This window comes from Panthera tigris, chromosome E2 (assembly GCF_018350195.1).
Source record: "Panthera tigris isolate Pti1 chromosome E2, P.tigris_Pti1_mat1.1, whole genome shotgun sequence".
Lineage (NCBI taxonomy): Eukaryota > Metazoa > Chordata > Mammalia > Carnivora > Felidae > Panthera > Panthera tigris.
In genome coordinates, this window is record NC_056674.1 from 40557757 (window position 1) to 40580976 (window position 23220).

At 40.3% G+C, this 23220-nt stretch overlaps 1 protein-coding gene across 12 annotated transcripts in view; it reads right to left on the reverse strand.

The window, feature by feature from the left end:
* Positions 1–23220, reverse strand: part of CDH11 (cadherin 11) — a 176381-nt gene that overhangs the window by 16307 nt on the left and 136854 nt on the right. For 3 of the 12 annotated variants that reach the window (XR_006211756.1, XR_006211757.1, XR_006211761.1), the window contains exons 12-14: positions 12320–12571; positions 9246–9813; positions 8154–8260 (exon numbers count right to left, since the gene is read on the reverse strand). Coding sequence is in view for 1 of the 12 variants with exons in the window: in XM_042968688.1 (XP_042824622.1) it covers positions 9317–9813; positions 12320–12571 (749 nt within the window). In the remaining 11 variants the exon portion in view is untranslated. Of the gene's footprint in view, positions 1–671; positions 755–6439; positions 6492–6883; positions 8261–8440; positions 9814–12319; positions 12572–23220 lie in introns of those variants that run through there. The other 9 variants (XR_006211751.1, XR_006211753.1, XR_006211752.1 and 6 more) reach the window with 7 other exon arrangements.

Below are 23220 nucleotides of genomic sequence, written 5' to 3' on the forward strand. Positions count from 1 at the left end.
ATGTATTTTGAAATGTTTCTGCACCCAATTCTAATGTGGGGGACAGAGAGATTACCCCACCAACAATCTGCAGACACCAGCTGGGTGTCCTACTCAATTCTGACACTATTCTGACTTGGAAACAGTGTTAGATTCCCCAGGTTAAGGGCTCAGTCCAGCAAGACTGTCCCTACCCCACCATGCCAACATGTGATGCCAGTCACAAATCCAGGTTGTCACATGTGCTTCTGATTGACTATAGATCAGAAGCTCTGACAACCCTCCTCTTTGTCTTCAATTAATATGCCAGAGGGGCTCACAGAAAGCAGAACAACATTTTATTTACTACAATCCTGTTTTATCATAAAAGGATATAACTCAGGAACAGCCAGATGGAAGAGATACATAAGGCAAGGTATGGGGAAAAGGCTCGAGAGTCCCATGCCCTCTCTGAGTGGCCACTCCACCCAAATCTCCATGTGTTCACCAATCTGGAAGCTTTCTGAACACCGTCCTTTTGGTTTTTATGGAGACTTCATTATACAGGCACGACTGATTATGTCATTGGCTATTGGTGACTGATTTCATTTCCAGCCCTTCTTCCCTCCCTGGAGGTCTGGGCAGGGAGCCGTAAAGTTCCCACCGTTTAATCAAGCAGTTGGTTCCCTTGGCAACTATCCTTCATCCTTAAGTGGGGTCCGAAAGTCATCTCATTAACTGAACAAGGCACCTTAGTTGTTCTCATCACTTAAGAAATTCAAAGGGTTTAGGAGTGCTGCCAGAAAGGGGAAGAAAATTAAACATAACATTTCTCATTATAAATCCCAATATCACAATTTTAAAAGGAAACGTTGTGTTATTGCCATGAGTGGAAACCCCCCCCCCCATAGTACAGAAGGTAACTGCACATACATACATGGAAAGAAAACCATTTTGTTAAATTCTAGCTACTAGATTTGCTGCTGAAGACTGTAATCTACTGGTTTTATTTCCCTTTTCAGAAAGGAAATCTACATCAGTTAAACCTACAATTTCAAACTAGCCCTTATTCCATTAGAGCAAGCAATAAAAATTTAGCCAACACCCCCAAGAAGCCAGAAGTTGTTTATTTAATTTCTACAACGTAGCATGCTCTGTTCTAGGCTCTGGGGTACACAGTGAAAAAGACAGTCTTTGCTCCCCATGGGGCTTACAGTCTAGAGAGTAAACAGATTTACTTTAAGTAAACAATGCATTGAAAAGATAAAACTATCAGAAAGTGCTATGTGCTCTTGTTAAAGAAAAAATTATTCATGACACTTGTTAAAGGTGGCAAGGCACACTTTATTCATGTAGAGCTACTGCAGTGGGGTTTTCTACCAGGGGAGACAACATGGACTCAAGTTCAAGTTCAGCTTAAACAAGGACAGCTGGGGATTTACATCCAAGAAGCAGATGGGGGTCCGTGGATGGAAAATTACTAAGAGGAAATATCAAGGTAGAGGGGTTCTTGCTAGGCTGAGTCAACAGGATTCTTGCTGAAGATAGGCTAGGGTGATTAAGGTTGAGAGTAGCCAGATAGTAAGGGTAGGGAATTTTCACCACACTGACTTCTTCAGGATTCTTGCTGAAATGAGATTCTACAAAGAGGGAAGAAGGGCCAAGTTCAGGCCTAGTGGGACAGAGGACTCAGAAGATCCTGATTGAAGTTTGGTCAGAGTAGACCGTCTTTGTCACTCAGCAGAGAATGACAGAGGGCAATATGGCAGACAGGGAATAAGAGGCTGCTTTAGCTTGGGTGGTCACGGAATGAGCCACCCTAAGGGGTAATGGATTCCATACAGAGGGAGAATTGTGTGCAGATTATCTACTTAGTAATTTGAAAGGGAACACCTTTCTCCCGTTAAAATGTATTGTTATTCAATGTTATCTTAAAAACCATGCCTTCTAACCACCAGAAATGCAGAAATGCACATTCCAAACTTGGAAAACAGTGAGCCACTGGGATCAAGATTCCTCATAGCTTGCCTGTAGGAGTCGCTATTTCCCTGCTGGGGAGGGGACTGCTGGCCTGGGAGAAGCCCTAGGGCGGCAGTCCCTGCACAACAAGATTCAGTCCCCATTTTAAAGCCTACCCTGGGGCCACTGGGTTAAGTCTTCCCAGGAGAATCCAAAGAGCCCCTTAAATTTGCTTCTGGATCTAAGGTTAACTACTGAATCACTTGTAGATGCTGGAAAGATTCAATTTACCGTAGAAAAAAGCCCAAATAACACCAAGCACAGCAACAATAAAATCATTCATCTGTGCAACAATTTATTTATATATGTAGGTAATTTCCTGTTGTAGGTCATCCATTCCTGGAATTCTTGGATCCATGCCAGACAGAGATTACATATCCCTGTCATATAAGGAAAACGAGACCCGCAAAAATTAAGCAAATTTTTTCAGGACTAGCAAGACAGACACATCATCTGAAGGCCCTTCCATCTGTTCTGTGCATCGGGTCCAATTTGATCTGAGTGTGCATTGGGTGACTGTCCTGGGAGGAATATCTAGTCACAGAAAATCTCAATTGAAGGGGTGCCTGGGTGGCTCAGTCAGTTAAGTGTCTGACTTCGGCTCCAGTACTGATCTTGCAGTTTGTGGATTTAAGCACCGTGTGGGACTCTGTCTGTGCAGACAGATCAGAGCCTGGAGCAGAAGCCCGTCCATGCTTATGCTCTCTCTCTCTCTCTCTCACTCTGTCTCTCAAAAATAAGTAAATAAACATTTAAAATAATCTAAATTCAAAGCATTATAATGATGCTATCAAAACATGGGTGTGGGAGCAAAGAAGGCACCCAGATGAATTCTCTTGTCCATTTCTAGGAGTTTAGAATTCTGAAAAACCTAGAATATAAGAATTTATTTCCCTTTATCCATCCATCCCTACAGTCCTACCCTGAGAATTTACTCAGTGCCTTCTCTGTGCTGGAAATCCAAAATGTAACAAAGGAAAAGTGGGTGCCCCACACGAGGGCTTATCTAGTTTGCTAGGTCAGCATCATCAAACTGACCACCTCTTTACCTATTCATAACAGAATGTTATTTGAAAATTGTACTTCTAAGCACTACTATTTCTTTCACATCCCAGTTAGATGTTTGAAAAAAAAATTTAAGGTGAAATTTACTACAGCATTAAATAATTTCCAGTTTTTCTGAGTGCTAAGTGAGGTAAAAATTGTGGTTAAATTAAAGTCAGCAGAGTTGTTATGAAAGAAAAATATTCTAATGAAATTATATGTCTGCAAATCTAAACATTTTCAGAGAATTATGTCTACGAAAAAAGGAGCACCGTTGTTTCAGCAAATGAGCAAAAATACATCAAATATGAAATTCCTTATATTAGAAATGTCAGTTTTTGCAGTTCTTGACAAGCTCTTCCAAGTTTCAAATACCATATGATACATAGTTTCTATCCAGTTAAATACAATTCATAATCATGTAAATTTACTTATTGTCTTCTAATAAGATATTTAAAAGCTATTTTACATGTTGCTTTGCCAGTTTTATGCTATATATTGTAATCAAACAGAAGTGAATGCACCGATCAGATAATTAGTCTAATTAAAACAAAAAATTCTTTCTGATGGTAGGAAACTTTTTCTTGTTCTCTGCCTGAACTAAACTACCACATGCTAAGCTATGTTCTATTGTTGGCTCAGGAGACAGAGGGAGAAAAGGGAAGCATGCGGTGGTAAATTGTTCCCTAACCTTGTCCTGAAACCTGGGACAAGGAAAAGAATATGGACACTAACCATATCATTGCTCCCTTCTATGGAGTGTTTCCCCTCTTCTGGGAACTGGCAGTGGCTCTAGAAATAGGAGCTTATTGATTCTTTACCACCACTGAAACTGTGGAAATTCTTAGTTGCATTGCATGTTTGTGGAAAATGAAGTTCAGAGAGCTCAAGACACCTGTCCAGAGTCACACAGCTAGTGAGTGTTGGAGCCATGTTTTTTACACAGAGGCATGTATCGAATGCCACACCTAAGAAGCAGTTTGTTGCTTTCACTCTTGAGCTGATGATTTGGGCTCTGAGTAGTATGAGGGGCATGTTGCTTCGATAAGCCTGTGAGAGATAGCCAAGTAGTGGCAGTTAGTAGATTAAAGTGACAGAGAACTAAAACATCATGTGTAAAATGTATAAAGACACGTGGAATGAAAAAGGCCCTTTTGAGAAAATCATTAAAAATGATTAGTTGAGTTAGTCTGCAAAATAAAATTTCACTTTTCACTCTGAGGCCATTGGGACCTAACAATCTCCCGACATGGACTTTTTTTTTTTTTTTAACACAATTTTAATCACATCAAGAGCATAAACTACGAAACTTCTGTGTGAATCATAATACAAACAGCTGTAAAGTGCCTAATTAGTTGTTGTTTTTTTATAGTTGATTTTCAACATCTACATTGTAGAGACATGTAAACTCCAGGAGAAACAATGCACGGTTTTGTCCCATCTATTGGTGTGGACGTGGAAGGCAGGCTAGGCAATCCGAGGTATGACTGGATCCTGTCGTCCCACTCTGTGGTGAATGGCTGTTCAAAGTAATAAGCTGAACCCAAGGAGGTGGGGAGTGTCCATCCCATCTTAACTGCCAGTGTCTCAGCTGAATCACTGATGATGAAGAATATCGTTGTTGTTGGCTCTTTCACCTAAAGGATAAGCCCCTGGACCAAGGTGGAAGAAATGGGACCCATTCCCATCCAGCTTTGACAACCACTTCCTGCCGATGCTTGGGAGAGTTGTGTAACCTCTCATTCACCATCTCTGACAGTGTAACCTGGGCAGGGTATCCCATACTTTGCCTTCTCACAGGAATAACATCAATTTTTCACATCTAATGCATGCTTTCCCACAAAGTGTGAGCTCAAAAAAGCCTCACTAATCGAAGAAAAGAATTAGCGAATTAATTAATATGCTCTTCTAATTTTTCAAGGCATTTGACATACATGGATAAGGTTTACGCTTACTAATTATCCTTATTAATAAAACTAAAGTCAGAATTACTTGTAGTCACCAGAGGGACTTATTTACTTCACCATCAAAATAGCCCTTTAAGTTGGCAGAGAACAGTGAAACCCGGTTAGAAATACAGTCACTCAGTCGACTTAAACTGCCCTCATTGACTTCTGCTCTACATGCCCAGCTCCCTCTTCTGTAGCCAGCAAATCCCTACTGCTGACGACCTGCTTGACCGTTCCATCTGACACAGACGTCTCCAGTTTACAAGTCCAATCCAAACTTAATTCAACGCTTTTCCCCATAAACCCACTTCTCCTTTTGGATTCATGACCACAGATACCAAGATCACAGTTCACTCAGTTTCTCAGATGAGGAAGCATAAAATCAGACCGGCATTCTTTACTCAGCCACCAAATCTGGATATTATCTGCTTTATTGATATGCCATCATTCATTCAAGAAATATTGCTTGTGTACCTATTAGGTTTCAGGCACAATGAAAAGAGCTAGGCATACAATAAGAAAACACGATCCTTTCCACCTTGGAGCTTACACTCTGCTGTGTCAGTCAGACCCACACACACAGTAAAGGCCAGTAAGTAAAGTAAGTTCAAAGAATTACAATGGATACAAAGGAAACTAGCAAAACATTCCACTTTGGATGGAAAAGGGTCCCGTTTGGTCTGTGCAGGGAACTGATGGATGGCCAGCGTGGCTGGAATGTAGTGCCTGGAAGGAAAACGGGGTAAGAGGAAGTTGATAGGTTTGCAGGGTTCTGGTCATGTAAAGCAACAAAATAATGGAATTGGAATGTATTTGAGGACTTTGGGAAGCCAGTGAAGAGGTTTGGTTATGGGGTCATGTGATCTGAGTTGTGTGTTAATATCTTTCTGGCTTCTTTGTGGAGAAGAGGTTGGAAGTCAGAGAGAATGGCTGTGGGTTTGTCTCGGTGTTCCAGGTCACAGGTGAGGATGGTCTAGACCCGGCTGATGGCAGCACAGAAGTAGAGTAGCCTTGCCTCTTTCCCATTCCCTATCTACTGACTTATTTGAGGCCCTCATTTTATCTTATTTTGACTTTCATAAATACCCTGTCGGTTATTTAGATGTTCTTAATCTGTCCTCCACACTGCCTGCCAGATACACTTGTGCTCAGAGATCCCAACTCACTTCTGACCTTCCACCCACCATCACTGTCCTGAAGAGGCTCTCAAAAATAAGTGAAGGATACACAATAAAGTAATGGAATTGGACCGACTAAAAATAATGACTTGGTCCCACCTGATGTACAAAGCAATACTCTCTAGGCACCGTGCATGTGTATCTTCAGCAAGTTTCTCCAAGCGTTGCAGATCATCTTCTCTCTTATCCTCCCCACCATCCCTGGGAACACTGGCTTCTTAAGATACAATTTAGCTAAACACAAGATCTGTCCAGAACTGCTGCAATTGGCCTACCCTCCTCCATTCACGGTCGACATCTCACCATCTCCTGTGTGTCTTTTATATATGTTGTCTCCTCAAACCTGAAGGAGAGAAAGTATCCTGTTGCACTGTCTGGGGAGGTGGGTAGGCACAGAAATCAACAGGTGGTTACAAGACAACAGGATGGATATTTTGGAACAGGGCTGGGAGGACCAAAAAATGTCAAGGATGGTAGCAAGATTCATTGTGCATCCTGATGTCACCAGCAGGGTCTACCAAATAAGATTTTGATGAATGAATGAATGAATGAATGAATGATGATTGTAAACAATGCCCACTATTCAAGTACAAGGAGAACACAACAGTGTTCCTTCTTTAGCTGAATCGATGTCATAAAGCACTGATTACTTTATATCGAAATAAGGAAGAACCACTTAAACTAAGATTGCTTTTAAGGCAATATGTTCCAAATGAAAGAGGACTCCACTAGGCAGGAAAGACATTTTATTTCCAAGCTTCTAAGAGGGTTCTACAAACAACAGAGGCTTAAAGTAAAAAAGAGAAGATAAAAAGAAAAAAAGAAAAACAGAAAAACAAGTATTTTAACTATTGAAAATTAGACAGCCTTTTTTTTTAAACTTAAACATAAAAATCTAAAAATGTAGTTGTCAAATCTAATCTAAATACATTCCTAGACAAAAAGGATCATCCATGGTGATGGGGTTACTTACAGCTGTATTCTTGTTTAAGTGCTATTCATCCTTTTGCATTATTTCTTTATTTCAAATTCAATTGGAGATCTGTGCAAATCTAGCAAAATATTCTTTGGATTACAAAAACTATATAAAAAATGAACAGAACCTGCAATTTATGGAAGTATTGAGAATGTGCAATCCTTCATTGAAATGAAAGATTCCAAAGTGACATTGTCCACAGAATTTATTCCACTGAAGTGTTCAATTTGATTTAAATGCAAAGTAAAATGAAAGTGAGCACTTCATATAAACATTTCTCTTTTTAGGCATGTTGACTGAGTCATAAAAATAGTATGTAGCAGGATATCAAGAAATGCTTGAAACAAAGTTTCACAATAAAGTAAAAAAAAGAAAGATAATCTAAAAATTGTCTGCAACCCAAGAGAAAGCATGTGCCCTGTTTCTAAGGGGAAAGAGGGAGAACACTTGTAGCATGACTTTGTGTGGTCTTTCCCCGAGTATTGCTACATTTTGACCTTTGGCCCAGCTGAACAGGTGTAATGTCCTCCACGGAAGTCCCAATCCCCAGGCAGCCAGATGGGACTTCCAGAGACAGCAGGCATACTGGCACTGACCCTCAGAATCCACCAGGGTCCCTGCCCTCATTCTGAGCTTGTTGCCAAAGCATATTTTAAGGTTTGGAAATGAATTGCTCTTTCTTTCATCAAAATTTAAAATGCCACATTATTTTAAGAGGACTGAAATTCATTGGAGGGAAATATAAGCAGTTTCAACTGTCAGAGTCATTATGAGAGCCTGGCAAGATCAAAGTAGGGAAAAATAGAATAACATCGGATGTCTGATAACTACATGTAGCATATTTCTATTTTTGACCCTTCCCTCGCCCAACCCCCAAATGCTCAGTATCGGGCATAAAATCTACATCTTGGAACTTTAGAGGTCTGATCATTTCATTTCCTCATGGATTCATCTCTCATAACCATTGAATTACTGATATACAAGATAAATGCCTATTATATAACAAGTATTGCAAAATCAGAGACTGACCTAGATCTTTCGCATCCTTCTTTTTCAGAAGATGTGTGCAAAGAGAAGCCAGGAAGCTAACACTGAGAATGTACAAGAAAGCTTTAAACGATGTTACAGAATCTTGTCTGAAAAAAAAAAAAAACAACATTTGCAAAACATACTTGATTTTAAATAAACAATAAAAGCAGCAGACTACAACATCTCATAAATAGGGTTATTAAAATATCACAATTATCTTAAATTAGAAATATAAATGGGTCATTAGAAATACTTAAACGTTTCAATGTTAAGAATGAAACCCAGAATTAAAAAAGAATCTGTTTTTTATTTCAAAGTTGCTTCTTATATTGAAGCTCATATTAAAGCAACAGTACAATGTTCATAAAATATAAGTGTGATGCCGTAACATTTCTTACATGTCAGAATACTGATATTTGTATGTATACTAAAATAAGAACTTTAAAATTGTACAAATAGATACATTAAAAATGACATAGAAATAGGGCGCCTCTCACTGAAACAAGACAGTTATATCTGGCACGTATTAGTTTAAGATGAAAGTAGAAGGAAAAAGATTTACAAGAATCAGCAGTAACAAGATTGATGCTCAAGAGACATAATTGTACATTGTATTGTACATACATTGTATGGGTTTAAGCTGGCTGAATATTATATATTTCAAGTTTAAAAATGCACTACATATAGAGTGTCCATAGTTTAAGGCGGAATTACAGCTCAGAACTGTTGTCCTTTCTAATTTTCTGGAAGCTTCTTTGACAAATAAAAAAAAAAAAAAAGAAGAAGAAGAAGAAGAAGGAGAAGAAGAAGAAGAAGAAGAAGAAGAAGAAAAGACTTAGATGTTCATAACACATAAACGATTTCCCTTCATTGTAAGTTCACCATGAGACTTCTCCTTCACTTAAATATTTTGTACGCCAAGTGGTTTTTTTCTCCAGCGAAGTTGATAAACAACTTCAATATTTGCCTTTTTGCGAGAAAAGGTACTTCACAGTATTTACCACTTTGATGTCCTTGCAGTTTTATTAAATGCATCCTCTCTGTAAAACTTTGCTTGTTTTAAACGAGCCTTTCCTTGATTTAAAAAAATACCTGTTTACATATCTTCTAGATTCTTCAGAATGCCAGACACAGTTCTTAAGGCCAAATTTGTACCATTATTGTTAAGAGTCGTCGTCAAAAGTGTCTTTGGAACCGTACAAGTCTGCTAGTTTCTTAAAACGAGGTCCCCAGTTCTGTAGGTAGTCATAGTCCAAGTCTGAATCTGTGGTGGCAGACTCTAAGGAGCTCAGGGACCCGGCCACTGAGCCCCTGCCTTCGTAACCATAGATTTGGATGGAATCATAAGGAGGGGCAGTTGGGTCATTATCTGCCTCCTGTATTCTCGTGTTGATGAAGTCATCGACGTCCACACTGTTGGGTGCTGGCCGGAGTCCAGGCCTAGGCATGTACTGATACTCGGGCTTTATGTCTTTGCGAGGGATAAATCCATTGATCCCATCAGGATTCTGGAGGGTGGCAATATCAAAGGCTTCTGTGTCTTCTTCCCCGCCCCCTTCATCGTCATAGGTAATGATGTTCTCACGGACATCTTCTTCCTCAAAGACTATGAGTGGTTCTTTCTTTTGCCGTCTCAGGGTCACAAACAACACTACAATGACTATGGGGAAAGCACAAGAAAGTAAGCATAGGTCAAGCCCAGTATTTCTGGGTTCTCCCCACCCACCACCAGGAGAACTCTGCTTACTGTAAGACATGGTGTGTACAAGCTTCAGAATAGGAACCAGTCTATCACTGTGTGAAATGAGAGCTTTACCTGGAATCCCCAAAGATGTGTAAAACTGCCCTCCACCTGTCTCTTCCTCTGCAAAATGCCGCCAGGAAAAGATGATACCCAAACAAACTGGCAAGTTGGAACTATTTTGAGCTTTTTACAAATGAATCCAATGCTATTTGGAAGTCATGTTCCTCAGAATTGGGAAGATTCTAAATATATTGGTCTGCAGCCTCTTAAAAATGGCTTATGTCGGTTTCGTTTTCCAACGGAAGACAGCTGTCTCTCCAAAGTTTATGAACGAGGACGTTCAGAGACCTCAGTCCTACCTTTCTATAAGAGGTGATGCTAGTTCCTGCCCAGAGGGCTGGGGGCTGGGAAGAATGAACAGGAGTCCTACTCTACCTTAATAAGAAATCTTATAAATGTGGCAGGGTTCTCTTCAGACCACCGTATGGAAGAGGGGAAGTTTATAATGACCCCCAGAAGCCAAATCTCCTCTTTATTTGCATATAGGGAAACAGCATCAGCTGAAGCCCGGAGGAACAGCTCCATCTCCTCCCTGGGAGAGGTGATTCGACTATGCTCAGGCAACCTAGCATCGCTACAAGAGGTTTCTATAATATTCCATGAGAACGCTCTGCCATGGCTAGACTAAAGAAAATGTTTGTGGCTGAATCTGACAGGTGGTCTGGGAGCCCTAGTCGGTGTATCATCACTGGGAGATGCAAGGCTGAGGGTTTGACCTTGTGTGGACTGTGACCGGCTCCCAGCGCTCACCAAGCAGTGTCCCTCCCCTGTGCCTTGTTCTTGACAACACCTACGCCCAGACCACTCCTTTCCACTTCCTGTTTGGCTGACTCTTCTCTCTCATCATGGAAACCTATCTTGGCATCTCATTCTGACACCAGACACGGCTACTGGCATGCACTCCACCACCCACCTGGCCCCATTCTTCTATCATCATAACTTATAATTTGTTTTACATATCTGGCTCCCCCTCCCCAGACTCTGAATTTCCTCGAGCTCTTTGGCATTCTGTTCCCTCTGCTTGGATAATCTATCCATCCCAGTCTCTCTCACCATCTGGGAAATTCTTCAGCATCCAACAAGTATGTCACTTCCTCTAGGAAGATGTCCCTGACCTTAGTCAATGTGAGGCAATTCCTGCTGTGTGCCCCCATCAACTTTTATTCATGTCCCTATCATGGCACTCACCCCATGCCTCTGATTTATCTGTTCACTCGTATTTTCCCTGATAGACTGTGAACGGTCAAGGACAAAGATGACGTCTGATTCTTCTCTTTATCCCCCAGGGCTGAACACAGGACCTGGTACCCAGATAATTCTCAAGAACTCTTTGTTGACCTGAACTCAGGGGCTGTTCGCTGTGCAGCTGGGCCGCCTACTCATTCAGTGGAGAATGAAACATCATGGAACAAGCATAAATTTGGTGTCAGACATCCTTGGGTTTGAGTCCTGATTTTTCTCCCACGTGATCTCATCTTGCTGAAGGCCAGCCACGGTAAATGTTCTTAGCATGGGCACACTGCTGTTCTTTCAGAGTAAACCAGAGAGGACATGAAAATGCAGAAGTGGGGCAGCTAACTCAGCCTGCAAGTGCAGGAAAAGCCTCCCAGGGGACCCCAAAAACTGAGGCTTGCTCTCAGATAATCAGAGGAGGAGTCAAGATCCAGCTTGGCCAGGCCAACCTCATCCATTTCCTTAAGTCCTTCAGACATTGTCTGTGGCCTCATGATTACCCCTTCTGTCCCTAACTCTTCTCTTTCCTCCTATTTTTTTAAATGTTTTTTTTTTTTTTAACGTTTATTCATTATTGAGAGAAAGAGAGAGCCAGAGCATGAGCAGGGGAGGGGCAGAGAGAGAGAGGGAGACACACAATCTGAAGCAGGCTCCAGGCTCCGAGCTGTCAGCACAGAGCCTGATGCAGGGCTCGAACTCATGAACCGTGAGATCACGACCTGAGCCAATGTCGAACACTTAACTGACTGAGCCACCCAGGCGCCCCTTCTCTTTCATCTTCTAAGGCAAACTGCTGCTCATATCCCACACTTCTGCCTGAATTCCTCTTTTGCAAAACCTTCTCAGATGTCCCCCTACAGCACCCCCGGCTGGTTGCTGCTGTGCTGTCCTGCAGTGCCTGACAATTTGCTCATCAGAACCCTTCCCCGACCCTGCTCAAAATGCTTGTCAAGTTGCCACCCAAATCATAAAATGGACAGGAGCAGACACCACCTCCATCTTGTCTCAAATTGTAGCCACAGTCCTTGGTATAGTTCTGCTAACCAGCCTGCACTCCAGAAGTGTATGTTTCCAGGATGGGCATCTGGTTGCAAAACCCTTCCTGCAGGCCACAGAGGAGTCTGCTTACCCAGCAGAATGACGATGCAGGCGAGGATGGCGATGAGCGCCCCCGTGCTCAGGCCGGCGTTCAGGATGTAGGCTTCAGCATTGCAGGACAGCAGTACGCCGTGCACATCACACCCACAGACCTTGATGGTGAGGGTGTTGGTGCTACTCATGGGAGGGACTCCGCCATCGCTGATCACGATGGGCAGGAGGTACAGATCCTGCTTCTGCCGACTGAAGCCTCCACGCCGGGCATACACCCCTGCAGTGTTATCTGTTGGAGGAAAGGAGACCTTTGGAATCACGGCATGAATATTTGTGCATTCAGCTTGGCAGACGTGAGGCTGAACTTCTCATCATCAAGGTCAACAGCCAGAATCCTTAATCTAGGTATCTGTAGAAGCTACAGGCATCTGGCCTTGCAGAATAATGTCTCCATATTTTGGAACCAAACTCAGACGTTGGCTCTTTTTTTTAATATGGGGTAGATGCACCTGTCCCCACGGACAAGTTAAGCACACTCTTTTCTGATAAGGTATTGCCCCTTTCGTCAGATATCACAAGAAAGTGTGGGCTCAGACCACATACTCTATGGGAGTATAGGAGATAATTAAATATATAAGTGAGTGTGAGAAGAAACGAACAGAAAAATCTTTTTCATGTTTGCACTTTACTACTTCATGGCAAGCCTTTGGCCAGTTTCTGTTTGTCTGCTTTTGTTTTTGTGTTGTTTGTTTTAAGACATTTCCAGTTCACATGCAAACCTTGCCCATACTGTGAGCCCACTCATAAGTCCTAAAGGAATATATGTTTAAAGAGGAACTTTTTATAAAAACCCGGTAGCAGGTTTATAGTCTCTTTGAAATTCAAGCACCATCCACAAGCTAGTTAAACATGTCATGCCTCCTGCTTAAAATAATTCCAGATTCTCTCTGCTGTCCACACAACACAGCCCTACCAAAAACCACTAGATTTTTCTCCATTCTTAAGACATTATTTGCCTTCCAGGGTCACACCCTATCCATTCCACACGCCCCAGTTCAGCCCGACATGCAGACATGGCTTCTGTTCCCCAAGCACACCACACCTCCCCCACTGCCTTTTTACCCACTGTTCTCCTGCCCCAGAAAGCTGTTCCTATGAGCATGGGAGGAAAACCCCTCAAGCCTCAGAACTGAACCCAAAAGCCACCACTTTGGGCAGCCTTTCTAGACCCCTCCCAACATCTCCTTTGTGATCCATAACACTATGTATTATTATTTATTAATTTTTTTTGAGAGAGGGAGAGAGGAGAGAGAGCATGTACACAAATGAGAGAGGGGCACAGAGAGGGGGGAGAATCCTAAGCAGACTCCACTCAGCGTGGAGCCTGAGACAGAGCTCCATCTCACGATCCTAGCCAAAATCAAGAGTCAAACGCTTAATCGACTTATGTGCCCAGGCACCCAACACTGTATATTCTTATAGAAATTGACACCCCACTATTCTGTCTTTATTTGTTGACATAACCACTTTGACCTCGCCTAGATTGTGAACTTCTAAGAATAGGGGACTTCATCTCATTCATCTGTCTTTCCAGGGATGGACACGCAAGAAACATTCAAGAAATGTTTTTTGAATAAATGGCATAACTGTGTTCTGAGAAAGGTTTAACCAAAATTCCCGATGTTGGCTTCCATATATTTTTCAATCTTTTGTAACCAATGCCCCCAACTACTTCCTCATCATGTTTTCTGCATATCTATACCAGCCAACATTTTTTCCAGACTATATGTTAAAAATTTTTAATGTTTATTTATTTTTGATAGAGAGAGAGCATGAGTTGGGGAGGGACAGAGAGAGAGGGAGACACAGAATCCGAAGCAGGCTGTAGGCTCTGAGCTGTCCGCACAGAGCCCGACGCAGGGCTCAAATCTGTAAACTACAAGATCATGACCTGAGCCCAAGTTGCAGGCTCAACTGACTAAGCCACCCAGGTGCCCCAAACCAAGAGCCGGTTGCTTAACTGACTGGACCACTCAGGTGCCCCTCCAGGCTGGTGTGCTCTGGGGGGACAACACTGGTAATTATAAAACAGGTGAAATTTTAAATATGTTCTATCAAATTATGTGTACACACACACACACACACACACACACACACACACACATCCTCAACATGGCTTGCCTCTGTATATCAGTTTAGGATCAGTAACTTAGAGCAATATGAATGTATGGGCAACATGATGGCCCAAAAGCTAGCAGGTTTAGAATGGATCGACAGTACCATGAATTAGCTCTTGTTGTAGGAAGAAATACCTTAGAATCTCAAATTTAAATGGGTATATTTTAGGTGAAAGGAAATATAATACATCTTCTGTGAGATAAAGTTTATTAAATATAAAAGGCAGATTCAGTCGAGGGATGAGCAGATATTCTGAGTGTTGCAGAAGGTAAGGTGTGTGTGTGCATTGGTTTTTAGCGAGCTGTATCGCGACAGATTCTCTGTCCTTTGTTGCCAGCATTTCAAACAAAGCAAGGCAGAACAGCTAGCCCTCATTTCTATATTTTCTGAATTTAGTATGACTGGCATATATTGTTCTTATCACTGGAAAAAAATTCCACATAGTATGGAAAATCATGAAAAAATAAAAACAAACTAGCCCAAAAGACTGTTAACTGAAAATTCTGCTTCCTGACCGTTCTTTCCTGTTCTAGCCTATACCCTGTTTCTACGCTTAAGAAATACAAAAAAATTCACATATAAATAAATTATTTCAAAATACGTTATTTCTTTCCCTTCTCATACATTTTTTGAGCTCAAATAGGATTTCCACAAATTAAAAGTGACAACATCTACCCCATTTTAATGATCTGAAATGTCACTAATGCCACTATGAATAAAAATAAAAATTAAAAATCTAAAATGGAAAGCAAATTAATTCAATTGTTTGGCCAAATACACTTCTCTGATACATGCAACATCCCCAAAAGATCATTCACTTAGATTATCTGTTGGGTCGCATCCTGTCACCCAGGGTGTTGTTTTGGAGGGAATGTAAACTGGGTATTTTGCTTTTGGAAACCCGTGGAAGGCAGGATTTAAAATCTCTTCGTCAATGTGCCATCCACCCAAGAGTGTGCCTCCAGGTTACAGCATGCTGGCTTACACATGATAGTGACTGAAAATCAAACACTAATGGAAAACATGGAGCTGAGCAGGACACGGGCATGTGATTGAAAGATGTTTCATATTCTGAACAAGTGAGTCCCCTAAGACACACTGAAACTGTGACATAAAAGCTCATCAAGGACCCCAGCTGACCAGACCATTCACCATCTCCAAGTGATGGACCAGTAGAATCTTGAGAACTTTTAATGTTTATTTATTTATATTGAGGGGGGAGGGAGTGGGTAGGGGCAGAGAGAGACAGCGTGAGGGAGAATCCCAAGCAGGCTCTGCATCGTCCATGAGGAGCCCGATGTGGGGCCAACTCACAAACTGTGAGATCGTGACCTGAGCCAAAATCAAGAGTCAGACACTTAACCGACTGAGCCACACAGGTGACTCAAGAATCTCAAGAACTTTTTAAAAAGTTCTTCTAGACAAACATGTTACACATATGGATTTAAGATTAGTTGAAGAGGTGGGAAAGAAATGGACTGAAAGTCTCTTCATGGGCATACACTAATTACATGCTTTAAAATGAATCAGTTTTCCTGTCTAGAGCCTTACTTGTTCATCTTTAAAATGAGGACCCTGGTTGATTTCAAGCATGCCTCACAGGGTTGTTACTGGAGTCAAATAACATAATAAAAACTATGGTTATTCTATGGCTCAGGGAATCCTTCCACCAGAATATTTAACACCCACTATTGATATCTTCCAGCACTCATGACTGGATCGGGGTAGCTGTGATAGACCAGAAAACTGTGTAAACAGCCTGGCTTGGCACTTAGGTGCTAAGCGTTGTTTGAATGAATAAAATATTTCTCCTGTAGATCCAACTGGACTCTGTACCAATGGGAGAGTGAGCTTTCTTTTGGGATGGCCATTTTAGAGGAGTCAGTGCTATGTCCCCTGATGGTCTTTCTTGTGGTCCACTCTGATCACTGATCTTCGGCTAAAAAAAGTGCCACCACTACGGGCAGGAATTTCATGAAAACAAATCTAGAAAAACACACTGAAAAAGAAACAAACTAGCCATAATAACAAAAACTTATTATACTGAAAATCAACTTTGCATTCTGTTTGACTATGGATTCTCTTTCATCCAAATCATTTTCATTGGCAATCACTGCTTATGTATTTTTGAGAGGGTCCCCTCACTTTGGATATACACATTCCTAAGGTTTATGGGTGCCCCATGGATAAAAGAGGCTCCATGAGCCTTTTTTTTTCAGGGAAGTGTCGAATTGGCTCCATGGCTAATAAGATGAGGCAGAAAAAGGCAAATGTTACCAATGTTTAAATTTCCATCAAGAGATTTCTCAGATCCTTTTCCTTTATAAAGCTTCCAAAGAGCAAATCTCTCAGTAGTTGGGGTCAAACAGTCCTGGTTTTGAATCTTGAATCGTTTACATATTAATTGCCTGACTTCAACTGTAGTAAGTAAATGTCCTGAGTTTCTATATTCTCACCCAGGAAACTAATAATTTTAAATGTTAAAACGATTCCATTCATAAAGGTACTTGGCACAGCGACAGACTGTTGGAGATGCTCAGTAAATATTAATTCTTTCCTGGAAGCGATCCTCTTTGAGCAATAAACTAATGAGGAAGAGAAACTTATTGGCAGAGAGAGGAAAGTGAATTCCTGGAAATGTCATTGCAGCTTGGAACGCAAGGGTCTACACAGAAGAGCTCATCATCCAGAGGTAAGAAAATAGTTCACGCTCCTCAATCCTGGGCAACATATTTCCCACAGTAAGAAAATGTTTTTCAAGCACTTCACTTTTTCATCCTGACACCCAGGGTTCTCATTCCTGGCCACAGACATGTAACCAGTTTCATTTTCCCCCTACTTAGGCAAAACCTTGCAAATAGGGTCATTAATTACTAGCATATGTCATGCACAAAATGTAGTGTTTCCATTAATGGAAAATAAATTCAGATTTCAAATTTTTATGTCTACAACCTGGACTCCTAATTACATGCTGTTTTTACCTGCACACTTTGTCATTACACTAACAAAATGTAAAGGGACCTGATAATGATTGTCTCCATGGTACCAGTTTGGGATGCAAACATAAGGGTTATGATGATGATGTAGCCCATTGGAGGGATACATACAACTGACATTAAAAGGGGAAACTATGATGGGTAACCAGCCCTCGATCGATAGATCACACTGGGTGTAATCTTGTATTAGCCAAAAAAAAAAAAAAAATAAAAAACACTGAGAGCAGAGCAAATGGGCAGCATAAGGCATAGACTCTGTATGTTTAAAAACTTGAAAAAGAAAAGCGTCTGCAGCACAGAATTAGTACACCATGATCTCACCATGATGTCAGGAGAAAGGCTTGAGCTAAGGTGAGAGAATCAGTCACCTCAGCAGCTTCCCTAAAGCTCTTAAGATGCCCTTTCTTGGCCACTCTGTTTCTTCTGTCCTTCTGTCATTGTTCACCTTGATCAGATGAAGGCCTCTAGGAGACTATTAAGCATCTAGAGGATTGAAGCCAAACCTTGCTCTTACTTTGTTCACTTCTGACCCAAACTACCGTCTCTACCTTTGCTCAAACCTGAGACAAAGTAGATCCATCTACCACTTACAAAGTTCTGACACACTTGAAGACAGTTATGCACTCGCTAGCAGAATAATCCTCTGGGCCCTCTCCACTTTCCCTAGAAATGTGGCCATAGTTCTATCAGGATAATGGAAAAAAATATATAGGTATGTATGTGAAATATATGTGTGTATATATCTATATCTATATAGATACAGTATGTGTCTCAGAAGTCTTAATGGAGTTTTAAGCTTTAATACTTTTAGAAGAATATATTCTACAAAAGACATCGCTGAAAGTTTAATTATTTAGATTACAATTTTTTTATTAAATAAACTCTAATCCCAGTGTGGGGCTTGAACTTACAACCCCGAGGTCAAGAGTCACCTGCTCTACCAACTAAGGCATTCAGGAACCCCCACTTATTTAGGTTTTTTATACTCATTTAGATTTGTGATTTTTCAAACCTTAACTGAAATTTTTGATGCCATATATTTGCCATCTTCAATCTGAGGGAGTGAAATAATAGAAATTTTAAATAATACTTTTAAAGTTTGGAGCACTTATATTTTTGACTTTACTTATACTCAAAGATGACCTTAATAGCTTGTGTATGCATGTTAATGAAGGAAATTGTTTGACCCAAGACTCTGATGGCTGTAATGTCTTCCAAATGAATTAAAGAGCTGCACTCTAGGAGGATATCATCATGATTTTTTAATTAACACCTTTGATACCGAGGGACTGGCAAAATATGAAATACAATAAATAACATTGTAGAGATATCTAAATGTGTGTGTGTATCAGACATCTAAGTGTGCACTGTTGGCTGATATTAATAGATTTTTCATTGTTGTAATTGACCACTTCCTTTGAAATTAACTCTCCCTCCATTTTTGTATGAGGAGAATTCTCTTCTTGGGAGGGAAAAAGAAACATATTGCCTAAGTATTTCTTGATTCAAGACAAGGAAAACTACCACAGAATTCAGTGGGATATAAACATTTTGGGTCCTTTAGTGAGTTGAGAAATCCCAGGAGTTATTTAAGTCAGTGACCAGAGGAAACCCTGAAAGAATAATGTGTCTGTTCCACCAAAATGACCTATCTTTTTGTGTTGGGCTGGGGAAGGAGCGAATTCCCAGATAAGCTGCGTTGTAATGGACAAACTGCTGCAATGAAATTCAGGCGGAAAAGGAACATAATTATTTACACAGAGAAAATGGCAGAGCATTAAAAGACATCTGCCATTTTGATCTGCCAATAGAGCATCTTCCATATTGAAGCAATTATGAGGGAAAAAAGTTCCATAGAAATCTATTTGGCTATCTTTAAATGATGAAAGTAAAAAACCAGAGCCTATTTGGATGCTGTCTGATGCTACTCATAAAAAAAAATAAATTTTCTAAGCTTAGACAAAAAAAAAAAAAAAGTGCTGGTGGGGGAGGGAAAAAAAAAAGATGTTTGCCAGTTGGTCTAATCGGGGTGAATCTGTCTTGGCTATCCCGATTTATTCAGCCAAAACTGCTTCTCATGTACCCTTTCTGTTTTCTTTTGTTTTTTGGTCTTTTTTGCATTTTTTAGCAGATCAGACTTCACTCTGAATGCATCAGGTATCAGAGCTCATTTGATCGGCAACTTGGCCCATCTTAGATAATATTCCTGCAAAATAAGCACATTTCAATGTCATCTCTTCCTGTATCCAAACTCTGGATGTCCAATATAACTTTGTGGAACACTAAATAATGAATGGAAAGAAGAGGCACGCTATGTGGTACTGACTCCTCAGAGCATTCGGCATTAAAAGGTGAGTGTCTTTTTTAGCCTGATGCTTATGTTATAACATAATTAGTTTCCCCTAATAATAACAGATCCCTGAAATTTGTGAGCACGGCACATGTTTCCCAAGCCACTCTTTCATTTTAATCCTTTCATTTGGTCAACCCACTGTTCTTAAGTGCTGGGATGCTGTCCCCACAGAGCTCATGTTCTAGTGGGAGAAGATGGGGAAATGAATGTTTAGAATGCAAGATAAGGAAAATATGAAAAACTACTGCAGTGTTCCTGGAGGACAGAGGAGGAAGCACCCAAGATAGGCTGGGGATATCTGGCAAAGCTTCGCCTCAGTGACTTTATTTATGGGGACACCTGAAAGAGGAGGAATAGGTAGGAGGTGTGTACATTCCAGGCAGAGAAGCTCATTTTCTTGTGACTGTGGAAGATGGAAGGAGATTGTAATTGGGGAACTATGAAATTACCTCGTTTGTTTTTCTTTAATTACAATTTTTTTCTATTTTATTTTAAAGAGAGAGTTGGAGTGGAAGAGAGGGGCAGAGGGAGAGAGAGAGAGAGAGAGAGGGAGGGAGAGAGAGAGAGAGAGAGAGAGAGGGAGAATCTCATGCAGGCTCCATGCTCAGTGCAGACCCCAACGTAGGGCTCCATCTCATGACCCTGAGATCATGACCTGAGCTGAAATCAATGGTCAGACACTCAACGAACTGAGCCACCCAGGCGCCCCTTAAATTACCTCATTTTTGTTAGAAGTCACACTGACTTGAAATATGGAAGAAACATTAAAAGGCTGAAGAAGGTCAAATGAAATAGGGAAGGTGCTTCATAATGTCAAAAGGGCTGCTTTTTTCATTTGTTGACTTGAAAATCCTGAGTATTTTTGTTGATGTTAAAATAGGAACTTATTGCAAGGTCCTAAAACTGTCCTCGGTTGCTCAAATGACTAAGAGATGTTTCAATAGCTAAATAACCCGATGATCTCATAGGCCTCCAACTTTAGTTGAGCTGGCCTACTGGATAGCATGCAACCCTGGGGTTCTTGGAGCCTGAGATGTGTTCCAACTGTGGCCACCTTTTGGTATTTCACTCCTGTCCCCTCTCAAAACACTAATTCCTAGGAATTAGGGGTGATGTAACAATTGACAGTTTGTAAAAATAAAACAGTAATACGATTAATCGTATGGCAAATATTCAGGGATTCATGTTAAGACTGTTCCCATTCTAGCAATAAAGAGTAAAGCCAAGCATTTAATTGCTAACCCTTGCTCTTTCCTCTATATTTTATCACATGATCACTGTTTGGAACAGAAGGTTTGGAAATTAAAAATATGAGGTTCAATATTAGGATATTTCAATTTAATTCCTTTAACAAATCATTAGGTCAAAGGACAAAATCATACTCTTCTCTGGTTAGAATCCAAAAATTATGATAAAAATTGAATATCCACCTTTTCTAAATAAAATAATAACGGAAAGGAAATTTCCTAAAACACACACACACCCAACAACACAAATATTAATTTTAGTATTACTACCAATATTATGCTTATTGGTGAAACTCTAAAAACTCTTAAGTAACAAGTAAAGCAAGAATGCCTGTTATCATTGCTGTTATTTAACACATTTTAGAAGTGTCAATCTATGCAAATAGACTAAAAAAAAAAACCACCAAATCTTAAAAGAAGACAAAACAAATTGCATTATTTAATTTTTATGTAGTTTTCTCTTTAGAAAATCCAGGCAAATCAGCTGAGAAGTTTTATCAACTTAGAACAATGTCCAAATAATAAAAAGTTCATTAAAATGGCTATAGTTTATACTAAAAATATTCACTTAGAAAACAACTTAAAAATCCACTTCACTACAACATCCAAAATATAAAGTATCTAGCTATAAGCTTAATAAGAAATACACAGAAGACAGCTACAAAACATTCCTGATAGCAATACAAAGAGAACTGATTCATTGGAAAGTCAAATCATGCTTCTGGATGGAAAGAATATTTTAAAACTTTTAGTTCTTAAGTGAATCCATAAATTTAAGGTAAACTCAATAAAATTCACAAAAATACTTTTCAGGCACCTGAAAAATAATTCTAAAGATTATCTGGAGGAACAAAGAAACCAAAAGTTAAGAGTACTAAGAGTAATAAAATGAAAATAATTTGGAGAAACATGTGTCAGATTTTCACATGGATGTGTATGCAATAGTAAAGAAAATTATAATGCCAGCACTAGAGTAAATAGAATGGTAAGAATTTATTTTTTTTTAATTTTAATTTTTATTTTTTTTTAATTTTTTTTTAACGTTTTACTTATTTTTGAGACAGAGAGAGACAGAGCATGAACGGGGGAGGGGCAGAGAGAGAGGGAGACACAGAATCGGAAGCAGGCTCCAGGCTCTGAGCCGTCAGCCCAGAGCCCGATGCGGGGCTCACACTCACGGACCGCGAGATCGTGACCTGAGCTGAAGTCGGACGCTTAACCGACTGAGCCACCCAGGCGCCCCAAAGAATGGTAAGAATTTAAAGTCCAAAAAAATCTAATACAAGCTGACCCTTGAACAACATGGAGATAGGGGCACTGACCCCCCACGCAATCGAAAATCCACTTACAACTTCCGACTTCCCCATAACCTAACTACTTATAGCCTACTATTGACCAGAAGCCTTACTGGTAATATAAACAGTCGAGTAACACATATTTTGTATATTATATTATATATTGTATTCCTACAATAAAGTAAGGTGGAGAAAAGACAATGTTACTGAGAAAATCATGAAGAAGAAAAAATACATTTACAGTACCGTACTGTATTTATCTAGAAAGAAAATCCATGTGTAAGTGGACCCGTGTCTTTCAAACCCACGTTGTTTGAGGGTCAACTGGATTATGTAACATAGGTGATCATAAAGATGGTGTGTCAAAGCAGGTGGAAAAGACTGACCATTTCTTAAATGATATTTAGGGAACGTCCAACCAATTGAGGTTATATATGTATTTCACATGGGTAAATGGTGGAAATGGGAAGCAAGATGTACAAGAAGGAAAATATAGGTGAATACTGACATCAATTTTGGATAACGAGAGCATTGCTAAAGATAATATTAAGCAGAGAAAACCTGGTATAAGAAGTGCAACGTCTAATGACAAACATAGCACAATCAGAATCGAAAGGACATTGAAACACTGGGAAAATCTATGTAGTAGGTATGACAGGCCCAAGGTCATTAACATTAAAAGATGAAGACCCTTTACAAATCAACTGTAAATAGGTGACTATATAATTCACAAAAATGGACATGGGGTGCCTGGGTGACTCAGTTGGTTAAACGTCCAACTTTGGCTCGAGTCATGATCTCACAGCCAGTGAGTTTGAGCCCTGCGTCGGGCTCTGTGCTGACAGTTCAGAGCCTGGAGCCTGCTTTGG